Source organism: Lithobates pipiens, unplaced genomic scaffold (assembly GCF_037356315.1).
Source record: "Lithobates pipiens isolate NorthernLeopardFrog02 unplaced genomic scaffold, aLitPip1_a1.2 Scaffold_8, whole genome shotgun sequence".
Lineage (NCBI taxonomy): Eukaryota > Metazoa > Chordata > Amphibia > Anura > Ranidae > Lithobates > Lithobates pipiens.
The window spans coordinates 364,714,331-364,739,032 of NW_027507903.1; the positions used below are offsets into that span (position 1 = coordinate 364,714,331).

The 24,702-nt window shown below is 41.9% G+C and overlaps 1 protein-coding gene across 2 annotated transcripts in view; it reads left to right on the plus strand.

Moving 5' to 3' along the window:
- Positions 1-24,702, plus strand: part of WWC1 (WW and C2 domain containing 1) — a 231,890-nt gene that overhangs the window by 171,817 nt on the left and 35,371 nt on the right. For both annotated transcript variants that reach the window (XM_077473485.1, XM_077473484.1), the window contains exons 12-15: positions 12,407-12,515; positions 16,154-16,231; positions 16,722-16,808; positions 19,161-19,350. In XM_077473485.1, the coding sequence (XP_077329611.1) occupies positions 12,407-12,515; positions 16,154-16,231; positions 16,722-16,808; positions 19,161-19,350 (464 nt within the window). The remainder of the gene's footprint in view (positions 1-12,406; positions 12,516-16,153; positions 16,232-16,721; positions 16,809-19,160; positions 19,351-24,702) is intronic.

The window sequence follows — 24,702 nt, forward strand, 5'->3', positions numbered from 1 at the left end:
AAAAGACCGCAAATTTTGAAAAAAAATGATATTTTCTACTTTTTGTTATTAGAAAAATCCAATAAACTCAATTTTAGTCATACATTTAGGCCAAAATGTATTCAGCCACATGTCTTTGGTAAAAAAAAAGTCAATAATTGTATATTTATTGGTTTGCGCAAAAGTTGTCACATCTACAAACTAAGGTACGTTTTCTGGAATTTACGCAGCTTTTAGTTTACGACTGCCTATCTCATTTCTTGAGGTGCTAAAATGGCAGGGCAGTACAAAACCCCCCCAAATGACCCCATTTTGGAAAGTAGACCCCCTAAGGAAATTGATAAGAGGCATGTTGAGCCCATTGAATATTTTATTTTTTTGCCTCAAGCGATTGAATAATGACAAAAAAAAAAATTTTTTTTTTTTTTTACACAAAGTTGTCACTAAATGATATATTGCTCACACATGCTATGGGCGTATGTGAAATGACACCCCAAAATAAATTCTGCTGCTTCTCCTGAGTATGGGGATACCACATATGTGGGACTTTTTGGGAGCCTAGCCGCGTACGGGGCCCCGAAAACCAAGCACCGCCTTCAGGCTTTCTAAGGGCGTAAATTTTTGAGTTCACTTCTCACTACCTATTACAGTTTTGAAGGCCATAAAATGCCAAGATGGCACAAAACCCCCACAAATGACCCCATTTTAGAAAGTAGACACCCCAAGCTATTTGCTGAGAGGCATGTTGAGTTCATGGAATATTTTATATTTTGCCACAAGTTGCGGGAAAATTACAAACTTTTTTTTTTTTTTTTTTTTTTTAACAAAGTTGTCACTAAATGATATATTGCTCATGCATGCCATGGGCATATGTGAAATGACACCCCAAAATAAATTCTGCTGCTTCTCCTGAGTACGGGGATACCACATATGTGGGACTTTTTGGGAGCCTAGCCGCGTACGGGGCCCCGAAAACCAAGCACCGCCTTCAGGCTTTCTAAGGGCGTAATTTTTTGATTTCACTCCTCACTACCTATTACAGTTTTGAAGGCCATAAAATGCCAAGATGGCACAAAACCCCCACAAATGACCCCATTTTAGAAAGTAGACACCCCAAGCTATTTGCTGAGAGGCATGTTGAGTCCATGGAATATTTTATATTTTGCCACAAGTTGCGGGAAAATTACAAACTTTTTTTTTTTTTTTTTTTTTTTCACAAAGTTGTCACTAAATGATATATTGCTCACGCATGCCATGGGCATATGTGAAATGACACCCCAAAATAAATTCTGCTGCTTCTCCTGAGTATGGGGATACCACATATGTGGGACTTTTTGGGAGCCTAGCCGCGTACGGGGCCCCGAAAACCAAGCACCGCCTTCAGGCTTTCTAAGGGCGTTACAGTTTTGAAGGCCATAAAATGCCAAGATGGCACAAACCCCCCCCAAATGACCCCATTTTGGAAAGTAGACACCCCTAAATTTAGGGGTACACTAGTGAGACTAGGTAATAAATGGCGGGTGCCCTGAAACTATAAAAAAATAACTAACCAACCAGCGTCACCTGTAACAGTTATATGGTGATCACTGGTGAAAGGGTTAACTAGGGGGCAATCAGGGGGCTTTATGCGGTAGTATATGGGGGTCCCTGGCGCTATAAAAAGCTGCAGCGAACCTAAATACCTACCTGCCTAACTAGCGTCACCTGTGACACTAATACAGCGATCAGAAAAACGATCGCTTATTAGGCTGGGTTCACACTGGAGCGATGCGGGAACGCCACGAATGCGCGGCGGGTTCCCGCATCGCATGCCTCCCGGCGGCAGTTCACACTGCCCTATGCGAACTGCTGGGAGTGTCAGTGAAATGTTACTGACACCCCCAGATCAGTTCGCATATCGCAGTGCGATCTGCAAACTCGGATCGCATGGTGTGAACACCCATGCGATCCGATTCTGCTGCGGGCCAAAAAAAGGGTCCCGTGCGAATTTGCGGCGGGTGCGGCGGGTGCGGCGAATGGCTGAACTCGAATCGCACAGAGATCGGATGTGATTTGCACTGCAGTGCGGTGCGAATCACATCCGTTCTCATAAACCGCTGCAATGTGAACCCAGCCTTAGTGACACTGGCGACGGGGGGTGATCACGGGGTTAAACCTTTATTGGGGGGGTTAGGGGGGTACCTTAGAACTAAAGGGGGCTAACCCTAACTGCCCTAACAGTTATTAGTCACAAATGACACCCGCCGGGTGATCAGGGGGTTAAACCTTTATTAGGTAATAAATGGCGGGTGCCCTGAAACTATAAAAAAATAACTAACCAACCAGCGTCACCTGTAACAGTTATATGGTGATCACTGGTGAAAGGGTTAACTAGGGGGCAATCAGGGGGCTTTATGCGGTAGTATATGGGGGTCCCTGGCGCTATAAAAAGCTGCGGCGAACCTAAATACCTACCTGCCTAACTAGCGTCACCTGTGACACTAATACGGCGATCAGAAAAATGATCGCTTATTAGGCTGGGTTCACACTGGAGCGATGCGGAAACGCCGCGAATCCGCGGCGGGTTCCCGCATCGCATGCCTCCCGGCGGCAGTTCACACTGCCCTATGCGAACTGCTGGGAGTGTCAGTGAAATGTTACTGACACCCCCAGATCAGTTCGCATATCGCAGTGCGATCTGCAAACTCGGATCGCATGGTGTGAACACCCATGCGATCCGATTCTGCTGCGGGCCAAAAAAAGGGTCCCGTGCGAATTTGCGGCGGGTGCGGCGGGTGCGGCGGGTGTGGCGGGTGCGGCGGGTGCGGCGAATGGCTGAACTCGAATCGCACAGAGATCGGATGTGATTTGCACTGCAGTGCGGTGCGAATCACATTCGTTCTCATAAACCGCTGCAATGTGAACCCAGCCTTAGTGACACTGGCGACGGGGGGTGATCACGGGGTTAAACCTTTATTGGGGGGGTTAGGGGGGTACATTAGAACTAAAGGGGGCTAACTCTAACTGCCCTAACAGTTATTACAGTCACAAATGACACCAATGCAAAAAAAAAAAAAAAAAAAAAAAAATGACATTGGTGTCACTGTGACTGGGGGGCAGGGGTAATTGGGGGGGTGATCGGGGGGTAAAGGGGGGGTGTGAGTGTGCCTGGCATGTTCTACTGTGTGTGTGAGTGTTGGTGCAACTTACTGATCCGCTCTCCTCCGTGTCGGAACGAAAAATACCGACACGGAGGAGAGAATACATCACTTCCTCTCCTGTGTTTACATTACAGGAGAGGAAGTGATGTCACCGGGGATTTCTATTCGTCGGGAGCGATCGCGAGGGGGTGGCCATGAATGAATGGCCGTCCCCTCGTCCGGGATCGCTCCCGTACGAATTCCGACCGCCGCAGGCACCGGGCGGGGGCCCGATCGGGCCCCCGACCCGCGGGAGGCAAGGGACGTACATGTATGTCCTTATGCCTGCCCGTGCCATTGTACCGACGTACATCGGCGTGCGGCGGTCGGCAACTGGTTAAAGGCATATTTAAATATATACATTTTAAAAAACATGGGCATGGGAGCATTTTAACAGGTTCCTGACCGCTGCATGTAGATATGTCGACAGAATGGCACGGCTGCGCAAATAGGTGTAGCTGTATGTCCCTTTGAATTTGCCGCCGTGCCATCGATACCCGCGATCGTCTCACAGAGAGGAAGAATGGGGAAATGCTAATGTAAACAAGCATTTCCTCGTTCTGCCTAGTGACCCTGTCACTGATCACAGCTCGATGTAATCGGGAGCGGTGATCAGTGATGTGTCACACGTACCCCCTCCCCCCCACAGAATCACTCCCTAGGACACAACCCCTACAGTGCCACCTAGTGTTATCCCCTTCATTGCCAGTCACATTTACACAGTAATCAGTGCATTTTTAATCGCACTGATCACTGTATAAATGTGAATGGTCCCAAAAATGTGTCAAAATTTATCCGACGTGTCTGCCATAATGTCCCAGTCATGATAAAAACCACTGATCGCCGCCATTAATAGTAAAAAAAAAAATATTAATAAAAATGCCATAAACTATCCCCTATTTTGTAGACGCTATAACTTTTGCGCAAACCAATCGATAATCGCTTATTGCGATATTTTTGTTTATAGCGCAAAAAATAAAAACCGCAGAGGTGATCAAATACCACCAAAAGAAAGCTCTATTTGTGGGGAAAAAAGGACGTCCGTTTTGTTTGGGAGCCATGTCGCATGACCGTGCTATTGTCAGTTAAAGCGACGCAGTGCCGAATCGCAAAAAGTGCTCTGGTCTTTGGCCAGGCAAATGGTCCGGGGCTGAAGTGGTTAAGGAATTGTCTCTCCAGCGTAGTGTGCATTTGGTCTGCAGAAGCTTCTTTTTCTGCTGTTCTGAAACAGCATAGAGGTTGCATTGGGTGCATATGTGCTTGGCTAAATCCTGCAGGACTAGTATGGGGCCAACTGCAGTTAAGCAGGTGCATTCTTGTAAACTATCTAAAATGCACGCTTGCTGGAACGCATGGTTGTTGAAAAGCACGGTTCCTAAAAAAACATGGTTGCATAAAGATACATGTCTGCACAAAGATGCATGTTTATACATGCTTGCATAAATATAGATGGTTATACATGTTCTCATAAAGATACATGGTTGCATAAAGATACATGTCTGCATAAAGATGCAGGTTTATACATGTCTGCATAGATGCGTGCTGCCTAATGTTGCATAAACACTTTAATAAACGCATGCTTGCTTATTGCTTAAATGCATATTTCCATGGGCAGGTATTGTATAAATGCATGTTTAAAGGGATGCACGCTTTCATTTTTTGACTAAATGCATAGTTGCATAAGCACATGCTTCCATAAATGCAGGCTTCCATAAATGCAGGTTGCTTAAACACATGTTGGCATGTTTTCATTTGTACCGCATACGCATATGTTTACATTAAACTGCATACATATGTGCTTATTTACATTAAGCTATATGCATATGTACTTGTTTTCCTGGGACTACATACATATGTGCTTATTTTCCTAGGACTGCATACATATGTGCTTATTTGCCTGGAACTACATGCATATGTGCTTATTTTCCTGGAACTACATACATATGTGCTTATTTTCCTAGGACTACATAAACATGTGCTTATTTGCCTATGACTGCATACACGTGTGCTTGGTTGCCTAGGACCGCATACATATGTGCTTATTTGACTAGGACTACATGCATATGTGCGGATTTGCCTGGAACCACATGCACATGTGCATATTTGCCTGGGGCTACATGCATATGTGCTTATTTGCCTGGGGCTACATGCATATGTGCTTATTTGCCTTGGACTGCATACATATGTGCTTATTTGCCTGCCACTATTATTATTATTATATTATTATACACAATTTATATAGCGCCAACAGTTTACGCAGCGCTTTACAATGTATAGGGGGACAACACAATTGCAGTTCAATACAAAAGGTACAGGAGGGCCCTTCTCATAGAGCTTACATTCTAAAGGGAGGGGGTGGTGGTATAAAAGGTAATAGCTGCAGAGAATGATTTGATGGGGGTGGCTCGGGGACAGTTGTTAGGTGGCTCGGGGACAGTTGTTAGGTGGGTGTGGGATAGGCTTCCCTGAATAAATTAGTTTTCAGGGCTCTCCTAAAGGTGGACAAGGTAGGGGATGATCGGACAGACTGGGGCAGGGAGTTCCAGAGGATGGGAGAGGCTCTGGAGAAGTCTTGAAGGCGAGCATGAGGGGAGGCAACAAGGGAGCTAGAAAGCAGGAGGTCCTGGGAGGAGCGGAGGGGACCATTTGGGCGATATCTGCAGATGAGATTGGTGATGTAGATGGGGGCGATGTTGTGGATGGCTTTGTATGTTATGGTTAGCATTTTCAATTCTACACGGTGGAGTAGGGGAAGCCAGTGAAGGGATTGGCAGAGAGGGGCGGCGGTCACAGATCGATTTAGTGAGGTGTATTAGTCTAGCAGCAGCATTCATAATAGACTAAAGGGGGGATAGCCTGCTTAAGGGTAGGCCATTAAGGAGAGAGTTGCAGTAGTCAAGGCGGGAAATAATCAAGGAGTGAATACGTTTCTCAGTGGTGTCATTAGTCAGGAAGGGTCAAATTCTGGAGATATTGCGGAGGTGAAGGTGGCAGGATTTAGCCAGTGATTGGATGTGGGGGCTGAAGGAGAGGTCAGAGTCAAGGATTACACCCTGGACCCTGGCATGTGTAAAAGGGGCAAATGGTTGTTGATATTAATGGTGAAGTCACAGGGAGGGGATCGTGAAGGAGGAAATATAACAGCCTCGGTTTTAGAAAGATTGAGTTTGAGGAAGTGGTGTGACATCCATACTGATATGTCATTCAGTAAGATAGTGAGTGAGATCTGTGAGGAGATCGAGTTGAGGAGTGGAGAGATAGATCTGGGTGTCGTCGGCATAGAGGTGGTATTGGAAACCATGGGATGTTATCAACTGGCCCAGGGAAGAGGTATAGAGCGAGAATAGGAGGGGCCCAAGGACGGAACCTCGGGGTACCCTAAGAGGAAGGGGAGCGGAGGAGATGGAGTTGTAAGTGACACTGAAAGTGCGCTGAGATGGGTAGGAGGAAAACCAGGATAAAGCAGAATCGCGGAGGCCAAGGGAGTGTAATTTGCTAAGGAGCAGCAGGTGGTCAACTGTGTCAAAGGCAGCAGAGAGGTCTAAAAGTAGTACATACAGATGTGCTTATTTTGACTAGGGATACATGCGTGTGTGCTTATTGGCCTTGAACTGCATACATAAATGCATGAATGACAAGAATACTTGTATATCTGCATGTTTGCGTGCCTAGGTATTTACATATCGGCATAGGTAAGGGGTTGCATAGAGGTAAATCAGAATTGTTTTAGGCCTGCATCCTTAGAGGACTGTATTTTAGGTTGGCTAAGATAGTTCCTGCGTTATTTACCTGTTAAATCAGTTAAATGGTTCCAAAAATTAGAGGCATCCAGGGGAGGCAGGTGCACTGCTGTCAGGTTCAGGGATATGGCTGTTTCCACATCTCCCGATGGGCAGTAGTGTCAGGGGCATCTGAGCCACTGTGGTGTTTGGCATTCAAGTGCTTCCTGACGCATTCATTTTTTCGTCAGACTGCGGCTGCATCACCTTGATCAGGTCTGATCTCAGTTGATCGAAGCCTAAGCAGAATCAAGCCTCGTTAGTATATAGATGGGAGACTGTCCGGGAAAACCAGCTGCTGTAGGCTACCTTATGGGCCGGTTCTCCCTTATTTGACGTTTTTCCTCTGTTTCGGCTTCTGCCACATCTTTTGTGAAGAATCCGTAAGGTGGTAACACTGATATTAGTGTTGGCAGAATTAGCCCAGGATGGCTTGGTACACTGACATAGTGAGTCTTGTGGGGGTCGCTCCAGTCCAGTGGGACCTAATGGTCTTGAGTCCTGTATCTCAGCACTGTTGAGCCTCTGGAAGCCAGCTTCAGGGAACCTCAATTTCAGGATTTTAAAATATTTTTTTGCCTGGGGTAAAGCCAGGAAGTGGCACTCACAGAAATATGTGAGTTGGAGATTTTCTTTTTCTTTCTCCAATCAGTAGGGGAAAGGAGATTGGCCTTAAGTACCATTAAGGGTCAGAGTTCGTCCCTATCCATTCTTTTCCAGAGGCTGTTGTTTCTCACGCCTTGTACATACCTCATATAGCATGCAACTTGGAGAGTCCCACTTGTCAGGCCATTTGTGTGTCCTTGGGACTTGACTTTGATCTTGATAGTCCTTACAGCGGCCACTTTTTTAACCAATTGGGAGATTCTGTTGGTCCTTTGGTTGGTATCACTTCACTGAGTGGAGTGTCAGTTGGTGGCTCTTTCATGCAAGGAGCCTTTCTTGGTCTTGCATCATAAGGTGATGTTGCATCATCCACTTTTTATTACCTAAAGTGGTTTCAAGTTTTCACTTGAATCGGGACAGTGTCTTGCTTTTTATTTTTCTCCTAATCCACAGTCAGCAGGAGAAAGATCGCTACTCTACTCTAGAGGTTGTTCAGGCACTCAGGATCTACTTGAGTTGTCGGCACAGGTCAAGAATCGTGGTTTGTGCTGCCAGAAGAGCCCAGGAAGAACAGGCGGCATACTGGTCAAATATTTAGCAATAGATCTGCCAGTTTATCAATGATGCCTATGGTTTAAATGGCAAAAACTTTTTTTTCTGGGGAGAGATTCTCTACCAGGTATGGAGCGTATCTTGGGCCGTCCATCATCGGGTGCCAGTGGCCAGGTGTGCAAGACCATAATTGGGTATTTGGTTTATACATCTACAGGATTTTTACCAGGTGGATGTCGATAACGTAAAAGATACTGCCTTTGGCCTCAGCATATTACAAATGGCAGAGTAGGTCCTTCTATGATGGTGTCTCCGTCCCCTCAAGGATATTGCTTTGGGACGTCCCAAGTAGTTATTAATATAATAACTCGCTCTGTGTCCTGTAATTTATGATAAAGAAAATAGGATTTTTTTCTACAGCTTACCTGTAAAATACTTTTTTTGGGGTACATCACAGGACACAGAGGTCCCGCCCCTCTTTTGGGAATTTATTGCTTGCTACAAAACTGATGTGCTTCCTGTGTAGGGGGGGGTTATATAGGGGAGGACTTCCTGTTTGATCTACCAGTGTCCATTTACCTATAGGTGGCATATAACCCAAGTAGTTATTAATATAATAACCGGCCCTGTGATGTAATCCAAGAAAAGGATTTTACAGATAAGCTGTCGAAAAATCCTATTTTTTTTTTTTTTAAATTGAATGTTTAATATTACTTCATAACTGTGTTTGAAACCCTTTTACCTTTCCAGCACAGCTCAATCCTATTCTTCTTTCCCTTTCTGTTTCTTTCTCAAATACATAAGGCACTTTCAGGACTTGACGCAAAGTACCAGATAAAAGGTTCAATATTTTGCATGTCTGACTCTCAGGGGGACACAACCCACATTTATTAAGGCATTGATATGCAGCCCGCTGAAACATTAGACGCACAACTCGTTACTTTTTATTTTGTTCCTTCTCCAAGTTCTGAAGCAGCAGATTATGCCATTTTCTTTCTTTCTACCCTAGAAATTGCTTGATTCCCCCCAACATAGTGTTGATGGAAGAATCCCTGCCACAGCGCTATTGTGTTCTGCCTGTGGGGGCCTTCCCTGCTAGCAGAACACAACATTGCTGCTGGCGGCTGTTGTCCATCCCTTGTGATAGCAATAAAATTTATCAAAAAAAAATGACACTGTAAAAAAAAATTTTTTTATTTTTTTACAGAAAATAAATAATATTTTAAAAATGTTAGACCCTCTGCCCCTTGTGTGCATATGCAAATGCACACATAGGTCCTGCACATACTTCCCTCCACCTAAAAGATTTCAGTTTGTTTTTCAATTGAGTTGTATAGTTTATAGGTTACGTTAAAGGAGGAAAAAGTTCTGAAATGATTAATCTTTGTCTTATTTTTATTTTTTTACATCACAGAAACCTGACATTTTAACAAGGGTGTGTAGACTTTTTATATCCACTGTGTATGTAAATGGTGATTGCAACACATGAGGTATCGCCGTGAATGTCAGAGTGAAAGCAATAATTCTAGTAGCAGACCTCCTGTTTTATTTCTTTCTAGACTGGTAACATGTAAAGGCTTTTAAATCATTGCCTGTGGTTAATTTATGGCACCGTAGTTTGACGCTGTTCCACTGGTGTACTTTTTTTTTAACCCCTTGCGGCCGAGCGTACGCAGATGTGCGTACTCGGCTTCCAGGGGTACTGGAATGATACTCGGCTGTTATGCCGGAGGAGCGGGAGGGGACGTCCCCCACCTCCCGCCGCTCTTACCTGGGCTCCCGTTCAATCGGGAGCACCGATGCACAATCCGCTGCTTCTGGCGGCTAGGGAGGGACTGGAATGAAGCCATAAGCGGCTTCATTCCAGTCTTCTAATTGTAAACACAGAAGCGACGCCATGACATCACTTACGGTTTACTCGGCTGCCAATGGCGCGGGATTTAAAAATATATACAATATTCAGAATCGCCGAAAACTGCAATTTGAATTTTTCAATTTTTATTGAAGTTTTAGACCCCGAATCCCTCCATAAAGAGTACCTGTCACCACCTATTACTGTCACAAGGGATGTTTACATTCCTTGTGACACCAATAAAAGTGATCAAAATTTTTATTTTATTTTGTAAAACTATTTATTAATTTTAAAATAAATAAAACTTTTTTTTTTTAAAGCGCCCCCCCCTCCCCGCGAGCTCGTGCAGCAAAGAAAACGCATACAGAAGTCGCGTCTGCATATGTAAACGGTGTTCAAATCACACGTGAGGTATCACCGCGATCAGCAGAGCAAGAGCAATAATTCTAGCACTAGACCTTCTCTGTAACTCTAACCTGGTGACCGGAATTTTTTTTTAAAGCATCACCTATTGAGATTTTTAGGTACCGTAGTTTGTCGTCATTCCACGAGTGCGTAAAATTATAAAGTGTGACATGTTTGGTATCTATTTACTCGGCGTAACATTATCTTTCACATTATGCAAAACAATTGGGCTAATTTTACTGTTTCGTTTTTTTTTTTAATTCATGAAAGTGTCCCTTTTCCCCAAAAGTTGCGTTTAAAACACCGCTGCGCAAATACCGTGTGACATAAAATATTGCGACAATTGCCATTTTATTCTCTAGAGTCTCTGCTAAAAAAAAATATATATATATATATATATATATATATATATATATATATATATATATATATATATATATATATATATATATATATATATAATGTTTGGGGGTTCCACGTCATTTTCTAGCAAAAAATATGGATTTTAACTTGTAAACACCAAATGTCAAAAATAGGCTTAGTCAAGAAAGGGTTAAAGCATGACATATTGGGTATCAATTTACTTGGCGTAACATCATCTTTTACCAAGCAAAATGGGTATTATATTGTGTTTGTGTACACTAAAATTCATAACATTTTTCTTGAAAATCCCCATTTGATAAACCACAGAACAAATATTGTGTGACATAAAAAATTGCAACAGCCACCATTTTATTATCCAAGGCCTGTAATATATAGGGGTACGAAGTAAAAAAAAAAAAAAAAAAAAAAGGCTATGGGATAGTCACCAGGATTGCATGTGGGCTCACTGCTACTGCTCTCTCCCCTTTACTGACTTATCATACCTTGTTGTGTACTGTGTCTCTGTGTGGAGGCGGTCTTCTTAGTAGAAGCAACGTTTTTTGCTTCCTTGTGTTAGAGCCTCTAAAGGAAAACAAAAAGGAAAGGAAAACCGTGAGCAGCACAGTCTATCCTACATTAGATCTCAGACTGCAGATACACAGCTATGAGGCCGCAGACACGGGAGTGCCTAGGCACCTTCACGTAGCAGAAAGTTTACTGCCATTTCAAGAGAATTCAGGACAAAAGGTACATTTTTTTTTATGACCCTGATTAGGCACAATAATCATTATACATATTGCAACAGCAGCAAAATGTCACTTTTGGGGTTTAGGTTGAACAATAAATGTATGAAACCAATGACGTTTTAATGTAGATGTGCATATTTCTGTCTTGCTAATAAGTGATAACCAGTGACCATTTTGAATAAACTAATCCACTGTGGCTTTAATGAATTATGATGATTTGTTCTTAGACAAAATCACAAGATGATATAGTAAATATTGCAATTTAACAAATTACGAGTATATGAGGAGTATGATGAACTAGGCCTGTCCCCGGTGTATGCTGTGAAGGCTGTAAGCTTCAAAGAGAGGACGTGTCCAGCTGCTGGCACATTTTAAAAACACAAACGACTATCTAAAAAAAAAGTCCTCTTTCGTATATTGAAAATGCCCTCCTGACTCGCTGTGGGAAGGTACAGACAGCCACAAGGATAGATGATAAGACATGGCAGAGAGCCCATGAGCAATCTTTAGAAACTAAAAATGATGTAGACTATATATCTGCATTGGATCTGTGGCAATCAGGCAAATGTCAGCTCACACAAATTGGTTTGTTCATCCCCAACTGTCCATCATCAATTTAACCACTATGACAAGCCATGCCCACACCATGAATAAAAAGTGGGATGAGCTTTCCATGGCGGGCATCATTTTTGCATTGCTGACAGATTCAAATCTTGCACCATGGTCTAGCACTGCCCATCAATCTGCATCCATCAGATGCAAGCTGTATCTGTCATTATGTGTAAAAATCTGCCTTCGTATTTGTGAGGTCACCTCTGATTTTCAGTGTCACCGTCTATATCCCTCCATCATAGATTTTTGTCTGTCATACTTTCCATCACTACTTATTTGCTGTATTTACAGGATGTGATGCATTATCCTGTATGTTATTGTTTTTGTTTACAGGTTTGGGTTGCTTTCCATTGCCTGGGTTGGAAGTGTCTGGTGTATCAGCAGCTGTATCGGATGAATCTGTGGCTGGAGACAGTGGTGTATATGAAGCAACCACAGAAAGGTACCTTTAGGCCTCATGAACACAGCAGCTCCCAAAAAATAAACCATTTGACTTTTTTTTTAAACTCCCTTGAATGTTAGCCACTGGGGGAAATTTACTAAAACTGGAGCACAAAGAATCGGTTGCAGCTGTGCATAGTAACCCATCAGCATCCTACTTCAGCTTGTTCAGTTACAGCCGGTTCACACAGGGGCGACTCGTCAGGTGACTTAGCCGCCTGACAAGTCGCGTCCCATTCTGTGCAATGGAACCGTTCTAATCGGAGCGACTCAAGTCGATCCGACTTAGAAATAGGTTCCTGTACGACTTTTGGGGCGACTTGCGTTGACTTCTATACAGAAGTCATTTTTCAAGCCGCTGCTAAAGTCGGATCCAGGTCGCCTGAGGCAGTCGCACTGCAAGTCGTGCTGCCTCAGTGTGAACCGGGTCTTAGGCTTTGATGATGAAACCTAGAAGCTGATTGGTTACTATGCACAGCTGCACCAGACTCTGTGTGCACAACTTTTAGTAAATCTTTCCCTATTTGTCCATGCACACATAGGCCTTTACAGGAGTTTTAAGGCAGAAAAAAACATTAATTGTCTGTTCAAAAAAATTCTTAAACGTGCCTAAGCACTAGGCACATTTAGTGCTTCAGCGTTTTTTTTATTTCAATGGATTAATATTCTGGCCAGTGAAATGAATGGACATCCAAGACCTTGATGCACCTATACACAATTGCAAAAACATGGCTAGACATGTTTTTGAAGCTTTACTGCCAGGAGAAAAGTGTTTTACAAGAGCCCCACTGTGTTTGTACCCTTACAGTCTGACACTTTAATGTATCATAACCACATCCACAGGATACATTTTTTATTTGATTTATAAATCAGGCAGAATGTTTGGTTTGTTAGTTTCCATGTCTTAAAGAAAGAAAAAAATTCATCAAAATTCCTAAAAAATCAATTTAACTCGCCTCTAAATGGCTGTTGCTAGGGGGTCTCTCGTAGTCTGCCTCCTTCAGTGCCTGGGCTCTTGATGTCACTTCCCCTCGTCGCAGGAAGGGCTCAGCTCTGCCCCGTCCCTCCTGCCAGTCATCTGTGACACGTGACTGGTCCCAGATGGCTGTGCGGCCAATCATGGCACGCGGCGCCGCTCGTGAAGCCACAGCCGGGTGCCCACAGTTAGAATGCTGGCGCCGCCGAGAGGAGGGGGGAACGAGCAGGGCTTCTTTCCCCCGCATCACTGGACCCTGAGGCAGGTAAGTATCTGATTATTAAAAGTCAGCAGCTGCAGTATTTGTAGCTGCTGACTTTTATTTTTTATTTTTTTTAGGGGAACTCCTCTTTAATATTGTTCCTTTTTATATATATATATATATATATATATATATATATATATATATATATGAAACCCAACACGCTTGGTTTGCTACCAAGGACTTAAAGCAGAGTTCCACCCTAAAGTGGAACTTCAGCTCATCGGAACCCCCCTCCGGTGTCACAGTTGGCACCTTTCAGGGGGAGGGGGGTGCAAATACCTGTCTAAGACAGGTATTTGCACCCACTTCCGGGCATAGACTCCCACGGGTGTCTATGCCTCTTCCTGTCCCGGCGCGCTGTCTGCTGGGACACACACGGGTCCTAGAGACAGCGCGGACCATTCCCATTGCGCTGCGCGACTCGTGCATGCGCAGTAGGGAACCGGGAAGTAAAGCTGCAACGCTTCACTTCCTGATTCCCTCACCGAGAATGGCGGCGGCAGCAGCCGAGAGCCGAGTGATCATTCGGCCTCGGCTGCCGACTTCTGCCGTTAGATAGGACATAGAGGTGCTGTTAAAAGCCCTCCACGTTCCCAATACTTAACACCCCTCAATTTGTCTGTTGGGAACACTAAAGGATGTGGTGTACTGTACAAAACCAACTACACTGACTGCACTACAGGAAGAAATGGAGCATCATGCAGAGCCATTCCTGCGGACACTGTCAATATTGTCCATGCAGTAGTTTGCCAAAAATCAAAAGTGTCTAGATGCTAATGGTGACCACTTTGAGAACCCAATGTGGTTGCATAATTTAAACCTGACCTAAAGCTACCCTTTAAATCTACCCTATAAATCTAGTTATAAAATGTGTATGCATATATTTTTCATGTTGAAGTGTATATACATTTTTGGGGCCCCTCTGTATACATATACACACACACATATACAGTATATATCAACCACAATTGTATTCAGTGCAAGTCAATGTCATACCTCAAAGAGGATTAAATACGGTCTGACAGCCAGCCAGGAGCATTCTCTGTTCTGAATGCTAGACTGATTATTCATATTTTTCCTGTGTTTTATAAACAAATATCTCCTTATATGATCAGAATGTCCTCTTTTCTTTCTGCTTTGCTGTTATACAGGGACAGGAAGGCACACACTTTACTAAAACTTTGTCAAAAGTCTTAACTTTTCCTATCAGTAAAATTGTGTTTTTGTCTGTGTCCTTGGAGAGATTTCCTATTTTCTTTTCTCTCCTGAGAGGAAGTAAAGGGAAATTTCCCCAGTAGGGTCATAAACGGCATTACAATTCCCCTTCTTGAAATTGATCTTGTATTAGAAAATCAAAGCCTGTGGGCCTGTGTTTACTATTTTTATATAGGTAGTTATTCAGTTTAGTTTTTATCATTTATTTTATTTGTAGTTTCATCTGCATTACTTAGGGACTCTGGAATCATCACTTTCAACTGCTAGAGATCATGTTTTTACAGCAGCAGAATATAAATCTTGTCAAATCATGGAAAATGTATGCAGTTGGTTTTGAAACGTTCAAGAATAGAATTTAAAATGTTTTTTACAGATAATATTTTTAGATTTTTCACAACCTGGAACCCTTGACACGATCACCCAGCAGACTTTGATAGACATCTAATAAGCCTGTGATAATCTTTGGAAAGGCATATTGCTATATCCCCATAACACAATACACCCTTTACACCCCAGCCCAACCCCCCTAATTTTTTTTTCACTCCCTCATCTCTCGGACCACTGCTGCATTCTACTACTTCTCTTTAGATATGTTGTATTGATTGTTGAGATATATATAAATAGAATATCTAAATAACTGATATTGTGTAGAGGTCGAATGTGCTTTGTACTGTATGTGCATCATTTACGGATGAAGAAGTGGAATGAACACTATTGTTAAATTGCTTTAATGTGCACAGTGGAACAGAAGTTAGAGTTGGGCTTTAACTATTTTATTGTATATTCTAAGGCTCGGTTCACACAGGGGCTGGCACGACTTGCAGCACCGCGACCTGCACGCGATCAGCGGCGACTTGCAAAACGACTTCTGTATAGAAGTCAATGCAAGTCGCCCCAAAAATAGTACAGGAACCTTTTTTCTAAGTCGGAGCGACTTGAGTCGCTCCTATTAGAACGGTTCCATAGTACAGAACGGAGCGTGACTTGTCAGGCGGCGATGTCGCCTGGACAAGTCGCCCCTGTGTGAACCGAGCCTTAGTGTGTGTTGATGTGCTGTAAAGTGTCTGACATAATCTAGAATTCATGTAAATACATCCTACAGTACTTTAACACTGTTAGAGATTTGAATAAATCTGAATACAAAGATGTAATATATATATATATATTCTTGTGCATTGTTCAGGCAGGTGTTGGAACTTGTTGATTTTGAAAATGAGGATACAAGGAGTTTGGGTACTGCGAGAATCAAAATTGGAATGAAGTAAGAATAATTTCTTGTTGCCACCAGTTATGCAATATTGGATAAACTTTTTCTGTACTGGCAAAATGCAACACAGATTTTATTAGCATAAATCATATTGTCTGATATATGTAGTGTAATTGATGCTTTTGTTTCCTGTAAAAGATTTTTAATACTGCAACTGTACACATTTCTGAAAAGTGTATGTGAACATGCAATACTAATGCAGATAACAAGAATGCAAGAAATCTTATCAGTCTTAAAGAATAGAATAATTTAATCATACAGCGTACGCTAAATATTCATACCAAAGTAGAAAATATGTGCTAGACTCAACAGATTACAATTCTGTAAGTTGATTAGCACAAGGAAACTATCGTCTTATTCTCCTCGCTTATCCATACCAATTTTAGTAGGATAGTTTTGGGGCAGTTTGATGCTGACCTGATTTGCATATTGCAGTAAAATCCAGTGTTTATTTTATTTATTAATTTTGTGCTACCATTTGCAGGTATGAACAGAAAAAGCAAGTGTTTGCTATATTTATTATTCACCTAGATAACTCACCTGCTCTATTGCTACAACAGGACAAGACATTGTAAGTATGGCAAAGTTCTTAAACATCTCACATTTTTCTTTATGTATTAAAAAGCTTAGCTTGCTAGGATTTAACGCAATGCATTTTGCTTGTATTTTTGATGTTGCCTAAGTTCACCTGCATGGCTCCTCTATCAGTTTACCAGCTGTCCTTGTATCAGGACCCGTTGTCAGTGCTCCCGATGCTCAAAGTGATGGAACCCTGCACACTGCAACACAAAAGAGTCTCTCCTGATGTAATCCGTGGAACTTCACTGTCAATTTAACAGCTAGACAGAATTGCTGAAGGGTTTTTTTTTTCGAAGGGTAGCGCATCACTTTTTAATGACATCCAATGCATTATGTTCACCATTTATTGATTACATTCACCGCTTTTCAAAGACAAATAAAATGTAACTTGACATGTGTATCAAATAGTGGCACATCCAATTATTACACCACTTTTTTTTAAAGATGGTTCACTTGCTGTTGCTATTATTCAGAGCATTTCAAATCAACAGGTTGTGACTATACCATAATGCAAAACAGAACATGACAAATGTGTACATGTTCTTTATAAATTGGCCCCACAGACTTATCACAGTTTTTTCACCAAACGTGATGTGAGTAATGTACACCACCCTAAACCAGAGCAATGTGCTAAAGGGACTAGAAACATACATTGCCCATAAAAGCAAAGATGCAAGTTAATACTTTCAGAGTTACATAGTCAGGTTGGAAAAAGACACAAGTCCATTTAGTTCAACCATAAATAAATAAAATAAAAAATATCATACAATCCCAATCCTATACCCACAGATGATCCAGAGGAAGGTGAAAACCCCCAGAAAAGCATGATCCAATTTGCTACAGCAGGGGAAAAAATTCCTTCCTGATCCCAGAGAGGCAATCGGAATTTCCCTGGATCAACTTTACCTATAAATGTTAGTACCCAGTTCTATTATGTACATTTAGGAAAGAATCCAGGCCTTTCTTTTCTCTGGAAACAGAATTTCACCTCATGCAGAGCAGTTTTGCCTGAAACCCCTGTGGTAGATCTGAAATTTGTTTGACCGGGATCTGTGCAGAGAACCTCCTGCTTATGCAGTGAATTACAATAACATTGGATGCTGTTCTTCTCATGTGATTTCAGGTAAACCTAGAAGTAGATAGTCAGGACTTGTTCTGTTATGTTGAAGATGTTTCTCTATTAGCCAATGTATCTTCTTTAATTCATAGAACTGGTCCAGTTCAAAGAGACTAACTAACTTACTACTATGTATACCATGAACTGAGCAAATAAGAACCTTCATAGACACACTTGCAGAGAAACAACCGTCTTTAACGTTTATGCAGTTACCCTAAAATATGTTTATTATCATTTCCCTGTCAACATTTCTACCAATGAATTAAAATGATTTAGTTGTTCATGATCTTTTTTCCCCACAAATTTAGTTCTGGAGGGTGTGCCTTCGATTTTTTATTTTTTTTGTTCTATGAGCATATGTATTGTAGAAAAAGTGAGAAACGTGTGTTCATTGTGGCAGTCATGTACAGCTTTCCTTTTGGGACCCCTCTGTTGATTGACATTACTCAAAGAGGACAATGTGGATTTGAACTCTTATGCCGCATACACACAAGGGGAATGTCCGACAGAAAAAGTCAGACGTAAGCTTTTCATCGTATATTCTGATCGCGTGTATGCCTAATTTTTTTGAAAAATTCTGACGGACCTAGAAATAGAACATGTTCTAAATATTTCCGACCGAAAAATTCCTATCAGGAAAACCACTCGTGTGTATGCTGTTCCAATGGACCAAAAATGACGCATGCTCTGAAGCAAGTACGAGACGGAAGCTATTGGCTACTGGCTGTTGAACTTCCTTTTTCTAGTCCCGTCATACGTGCTGTATGTCACCACGTTCTTGACCATCAGACTTTGGTGTGATCGTGTGTACGCAAGACAGTTTCAGCAGAATTCCATCGGGAAAAACCTTCAGAGTTTATTCCGATGGGATAACCTGTGGTGTGTACAGGGCATTAACAGTGCTTGCTCTGGAGACCCAATGAAATCAGTGGATTTCAGCCTAAGTGAAAGTAGTCTAGTGCTGAATTGTCAAGAATTACAGAATAGGTCCCAACCAGAAGAAATGTGTTGATCTAAGGGAGGGACTCATGCAGCTGTGCATGTCACAAACTATAAAAGATACTTAAGCTTTTTTCCATTACCGTGCAAAAAAAAATATATATATTAACTTTGTATACCATTTTCATTTTAATAGCCTTTGCTTTTGCTATAAATATTGTTTTATCATTCTAAAATAAAAATGAAAAGATTTAGCAATTTTACTGATTTGAATACCTTTATTTATAGATATGTCCGTGTTGCCATTCTTCCTTGTTCTGAAAACACAAGCTGCTTGTTCCGTACAAGAACTGTGGATGTATCAGACATTGTATTGTTCAATGAAATGTTTTTGGCACCTGTATCCCTTGCGGCGTTGCATCAAAAGACTTTGCAAGTTGACGTGTGCACAATAAAAAAACATCGAGAAGAATGCCTGGTAAATCATTTTGCATCTCAGTCAGCATTAGGAAGTAATTTATGCTTAATCCTAGTTTGCTATATATAGATTTTCAACATTAAAATTGTCTTTTTTTGCATTATTGTATTTTGCATAATTTCCTGCTGTCATAAAAAAAAACTAAAAAAGCAAAAGTTCAAAAAAGCTTCTAGAAGGAGTTTTTTTTTAACACAAAAGGCTTTGGTATATTTAAACAAGATTGCTCTGCTAAATGCATCTTATGTCTTTATACTTTGTACTAAAATGACAGAAGGCGATAGCAGGTAAAAAAATCAACAACAAAAAAACTTTTTGTTTGTAATTTGAGCATACAAGTGACACTCCAAGTTGCTGCTAAACATTAAAATTAACATATATTACCACAATATGTGTATAATATAAATATACTTATGTGTGTATCCACCAATGCGTGATATCTCACACCAATAAAGGTATAATGTGCTCCTATGGTTAAAACATGTGTGCCACCATAGTGCTCACAGAACTCTCACTGTGGTGGCACATGTGTTTTAACCATAGGAGCACGTTGTATCATTTCTGGTGTGGAATATCTAATATCACGGAAGACCAAACAAATTATCACTATTGGATGTTTAAGATGAGACTGATCACTATATATTGCTTATCACTTACCAGTTGACATGTTTTGGACTGCTTTTAGTCTTGGCCTGTATGCTGCAGCAAAGCAATTGGTCTTGCTACTGTTCTGTCACCTCAAACAGCCTGGTCTACTATGCTGTCCTTTTTAACCAGTTCCAGAGCCATTTAACACTTCAGCTATGGACCTTTTTGCATAAGAATAACTTTGCTACTACTTATGATGCATGAGTCAATGGTGTGTTTTTTTTTTTTTGTGTTTTTTTTGAACAATCAAAGCATTTTCGGCAGTAATGTCTGATTTATTTGTTTATTTTTAATTTTCAAGGGCATAAAAGTAAAAATAAATTAGCAATTTCACCAGTGTTTTTTTTTTTTACACTACAAGAAAATATAAGGAACACCAGAAAAAATGTTGTACAAAGAGCACATACTGTATTTATTGGCGTATAACACGCACCTTTTCACCCTGAAAATCAGGTGCAAATAGTGTGTGCGTGTTATATGCTAATACTGCAATTTGGGCTGCAGATGGGCATTGGTCAAGCTGCATTAATGGGCAATTGTGAGGCTGCAGATGGCATTGATCAAGCTGCAGATGGGCAATAGTGAGGCAGCATTGATGGGCACTGACCCTTATTTTGCTTCAAAGTCCTTTATTTAAAATTTTCGTTTTTTTTCCTGAAACCTCACTCCTAAAATGAAGGTGTGTGTTATATGCCTGTGTGTGTGTGTGTGTGTGTGTGTGTGTTATATGTCGATAAATACGGTATATATGAATATAGTTTTTTTTGTTTCGTGTGCTAAAAAGAAAAGCGAAGGAAAACATGGAAAGTAAAGACATTATTATGACTAGCTTTGACTAACTAAAAGTTTAAGGAAGATTTTCGCTCAAAAAAACTCGGTCACCAAGTCTGCAATAAGGATTCTTCAAAAGTAATAGTTTTTTTATATTTGTGGAAACTGAGGTATATTTATGATAAAATAGTAATTTACTTTTATTACTGCAATTTTGAAATAACCTGACATATGTTTAAGATACTCTGCACCATCTGAATTTTTTGTGGATGCCATGTCATAGATCCCGTTGTAGTGTGTAACATTTTTAACATAGCTTTCCATCCCTATTTTTATATTTTTCTGTAGAGTAGTCAGTCATTTTACTTCACAAAAAATGATTCGTTTATCACTGCAATAAAGGTTCCCTTTTTTACTTTAAATAAATATGACATATTGAGAGTGATCACAGTGAACAGGCACACTGCATTCAGTATGGACTTTGTTGGCTTTCAGATAAGAAGTTCAAACATCTACTTTGACATTCATCGCCAGTGCATAATGCATGTCCTGTTAATTGGGTGCCCTTTTATCTTTGGCTTTGAAAAGTACATTTTGGTCCCATTGTTGCTATAGATACAGATTTCTCTTTACACTTTATCTCATTTGTATGTAGCAGCCAGGAAACACAGTACTGCTTTTATCACTTCTTCATGAAAACATGCTATGGTGAGAGTTAGCTAAATGCAATATGTAGGATGCAACACAGAAGTTAGGCAACAGTTGCAATTTTAAACTAGTTAAATATATTCCTTTTTGATCTAATTGTAAATAGGAATAGGGCTCTGAAAATAACTATTGATGGATTTGTGTACTCCAAGAAATCAACCATAAAAAGACAATACAGGCAGTAAGAAAGGCACAGTTTCCAACCACCACAGAAAGAGGTAGACAATCTTATGCTGGGTACACACAGGAAATGATTTTTATTTTATTTTTGCAGATCGCTGTACTAACATATCCAATATTAGCGCGGTCATTTCCATGATGAGTTATTGTGTTCTGACAGGGGAACTGCCCGCTTTCCATTGGCTGAGAGCGCTGATCAGATGCTGGTTTTCCAGCATGCTCATATGACAGAAGCAGGTTGTTAGACTGGTATATTTCAGACAAGAAGCTGTACATATGGGCCGAATGTTGCCCGGGTTCTCAGATTTTCGGCCCATGTGTACTCATGTGATTTCAGCTGATATCTGTTCATGGGAGGGAAATAAATTTAGCCAGAATGCGTTGTTTCCACGGCGCCCTTAGCAAATTCGTGGCAGGTTTGGCAAATAGGGAGACCAACAGGGGTGAGTGGTCCAACACTGCCCTCACCAGATACTGAATATCTTGCAATAAGTGTGACTTTTGGGGAGTACATAGACAGAGGTCAATCCTTGATAGGGAGAGATGTGTTTTAGAAAAACAGGAGAATTGTTTCTGCTGTGGGTTACGGCAGGTAGGTTTGCCACAGGTCAGTCCATCTTACCTCCTCCGTGAATTTCCACAGTGCCGTTTGGGAAATTTTGTGGCCAGTCACCGGAGGTTGATGTTTGTCCAAAACTGGGTCCATATAGCAGTTTAGGTTCCCCACTATAATAAGGGGTATGTCTGGGCTGCCTAGCAGGCACGTCAATAGCTTTCTCAATATCTCAGAGTTAAAAGGGGGTGGTGCATATAAGGCAGCAAGTATACACTTCAATTGATCAATTCTGCACAGTAGAATCACATATCTCCCCTCATTTATCAATTTATCCAACATTTGAAAATCTACAGAGCGATGCACCATTATACTCACCTCCCTGGAGTAAGAGGTATGAGTAGAATGATACACCCATCCAACCCAGGAAAAGTTCACACTCGATAGCCTCCGACACCAGATGAGTCTCCTAAAGAGCATATATGGCAGGAGAATACTTTTTAAGAATAGTGGATACCATGACGCATTTAAGAGGGCTCTGAATGCCCCTAATTCCATGCAAGCAGAGGGACAGAACTTGTTTAACTGCAGTTATACATGCAATGTTGGGTAAGGCATCTTGTGTGCCATGGGCGCCTGGGGCAGTGCACAGTCTCACTCCGCCAAACCACATAGGCAGAAAGTACATGCTATACCTGAGGTACTGTGCAATATTTCGGTATTAGGGCTCTACATCTCAGCCCTTCGTGACTGCGTTCTTGCTCTCCCAGTACTGGAATCATGACAGTAGCATATTGAAACGATATGGGAAAATGTTAAAAAAGGATAAGGGCACCCCCATCTCTGCATGAATACCAGTGAAGCCCCAGACCTGCAAGGACTAACCCCACAGGCCAGTAGGTAGAAGGGGGTGGGGGTTGCAGAAAAAAAAGAAATTAGGTAAAGAAGAGAAAAAACATAGGGTTACTCAACTTGTAATCCACTTAAGAAACTCCAAGTTCTGTTTGGTTGGAACTGGTAGATGGCAAACTAATAACTCGCTAAATGGTTTGCAGTAAACTCGCTTGCTCTAAGCACTTGTGGTGTATCCATAGGTTACGGCTTCCCAGCCAAACATAGAAAAACTTCACTTTTTAGATACGTTGGGATGCTGTGTCAGTCCCCCTCTGCGGCCCCTCTCCTGGCCTGACAAAGGATATTTTCGTTGGCATTCAGCCATGAAGAAGCATCAGCACCCGACTCAGTGAAATGTGACTGACCTCCTGCCGTGATCTGGAGTTTTGCCAGAAACCGCATGGTGTAGGTGGCACAGAGCTGTTGCAGCCTTTTCTTTACATCAGCGAATCTGGCTCTGCGTTTGTATTTCTGTTCAGTAATCAGGCTAAAATCAGGCTAAAGCCGGCTAAAATTAATCCATGAAACTGTATATTGCGCCATTCCCATTCCTGGCAAAGCACAATTTCTTTATGTTTAAATTGAGCAGCCTGGCTAATAGGGTGCATGGTGGGTGGGTGACCCGGTGGAAGGGGTCTGGATTGTACTCTGTGTGCTTGCTCGACTGAGTACAGCAGGGTGAACACCTCCTTCCCAAAGACATCAAGGAGCCAGTTTTCCACAAACTCAGTGGGGTCCCTTCCCTCTGTCTTCTCCAGCAGCCCCACAATGCGGATGTTGTTTCTTCTCAGACAATTCTCAATATCGTCGGATTTAAGTTTGTTCGCCCGTAGCAATTCTGGCTGTTATCTGTGTATCTCTTAGGAGCGGGGTCAGTTTGTGCCGCTAATGCCTGATGAACCCCAGTTCCTCCTTGAGAAGCCAAAAGTGCACTGGAGAGTGTGCACCGATGCTGTGCATTTGTGCACCGCTCTGAAGATTTCGTCCAGGGTAGGTGCATCTGCTTCATCCCCCTCCTCATCTTCCTCCATGTCAGGAAATGGCTGGTCAGTGGTATCAGAGGGGTCTTATGTAGGCCAGCATATCCTCCCCACCACCCTGCCCCGCCACTACCGACAGTTTTTGTGTATAGTATAACATGTCCTGGGGGGGGTCTTTTCTGGTCCCTTTGGGTGTCTTAGGGGGCTTACCTGTTCTTTCTGCTTGTCCGTGCCTCGTGCACGCTGGGAGAGAGGGGCCCGCGGCACCATGTTGGATTTCCGGCTGTCCTACCGTCTGTCTATTTGTGTGTCAGCATGTCTCCCACAGTGCTCGTCTGCAGATCCAGGTGTGTTGGGGAAAGGTGCCACAGGGTTAAAAAAAAAAAAAATCAACAGGGAAGAGGATCAATAAATAGGGAGCTCCGTGAGACACGTCCTCTCACATGCCGCTCTTGGCCATGCCCTAGTTTTAGTCATATTTAGTTGACTGAATCTACAGTACATTTTAGTCGACTAAAATTGAATGAGTTACTTTGTAATACATTATTTAAGCATTTCTCTGCAATTTCTAAACTCATTATATATACTCCTGGAGTGAAAAATCGAATAGGTCATTATAGT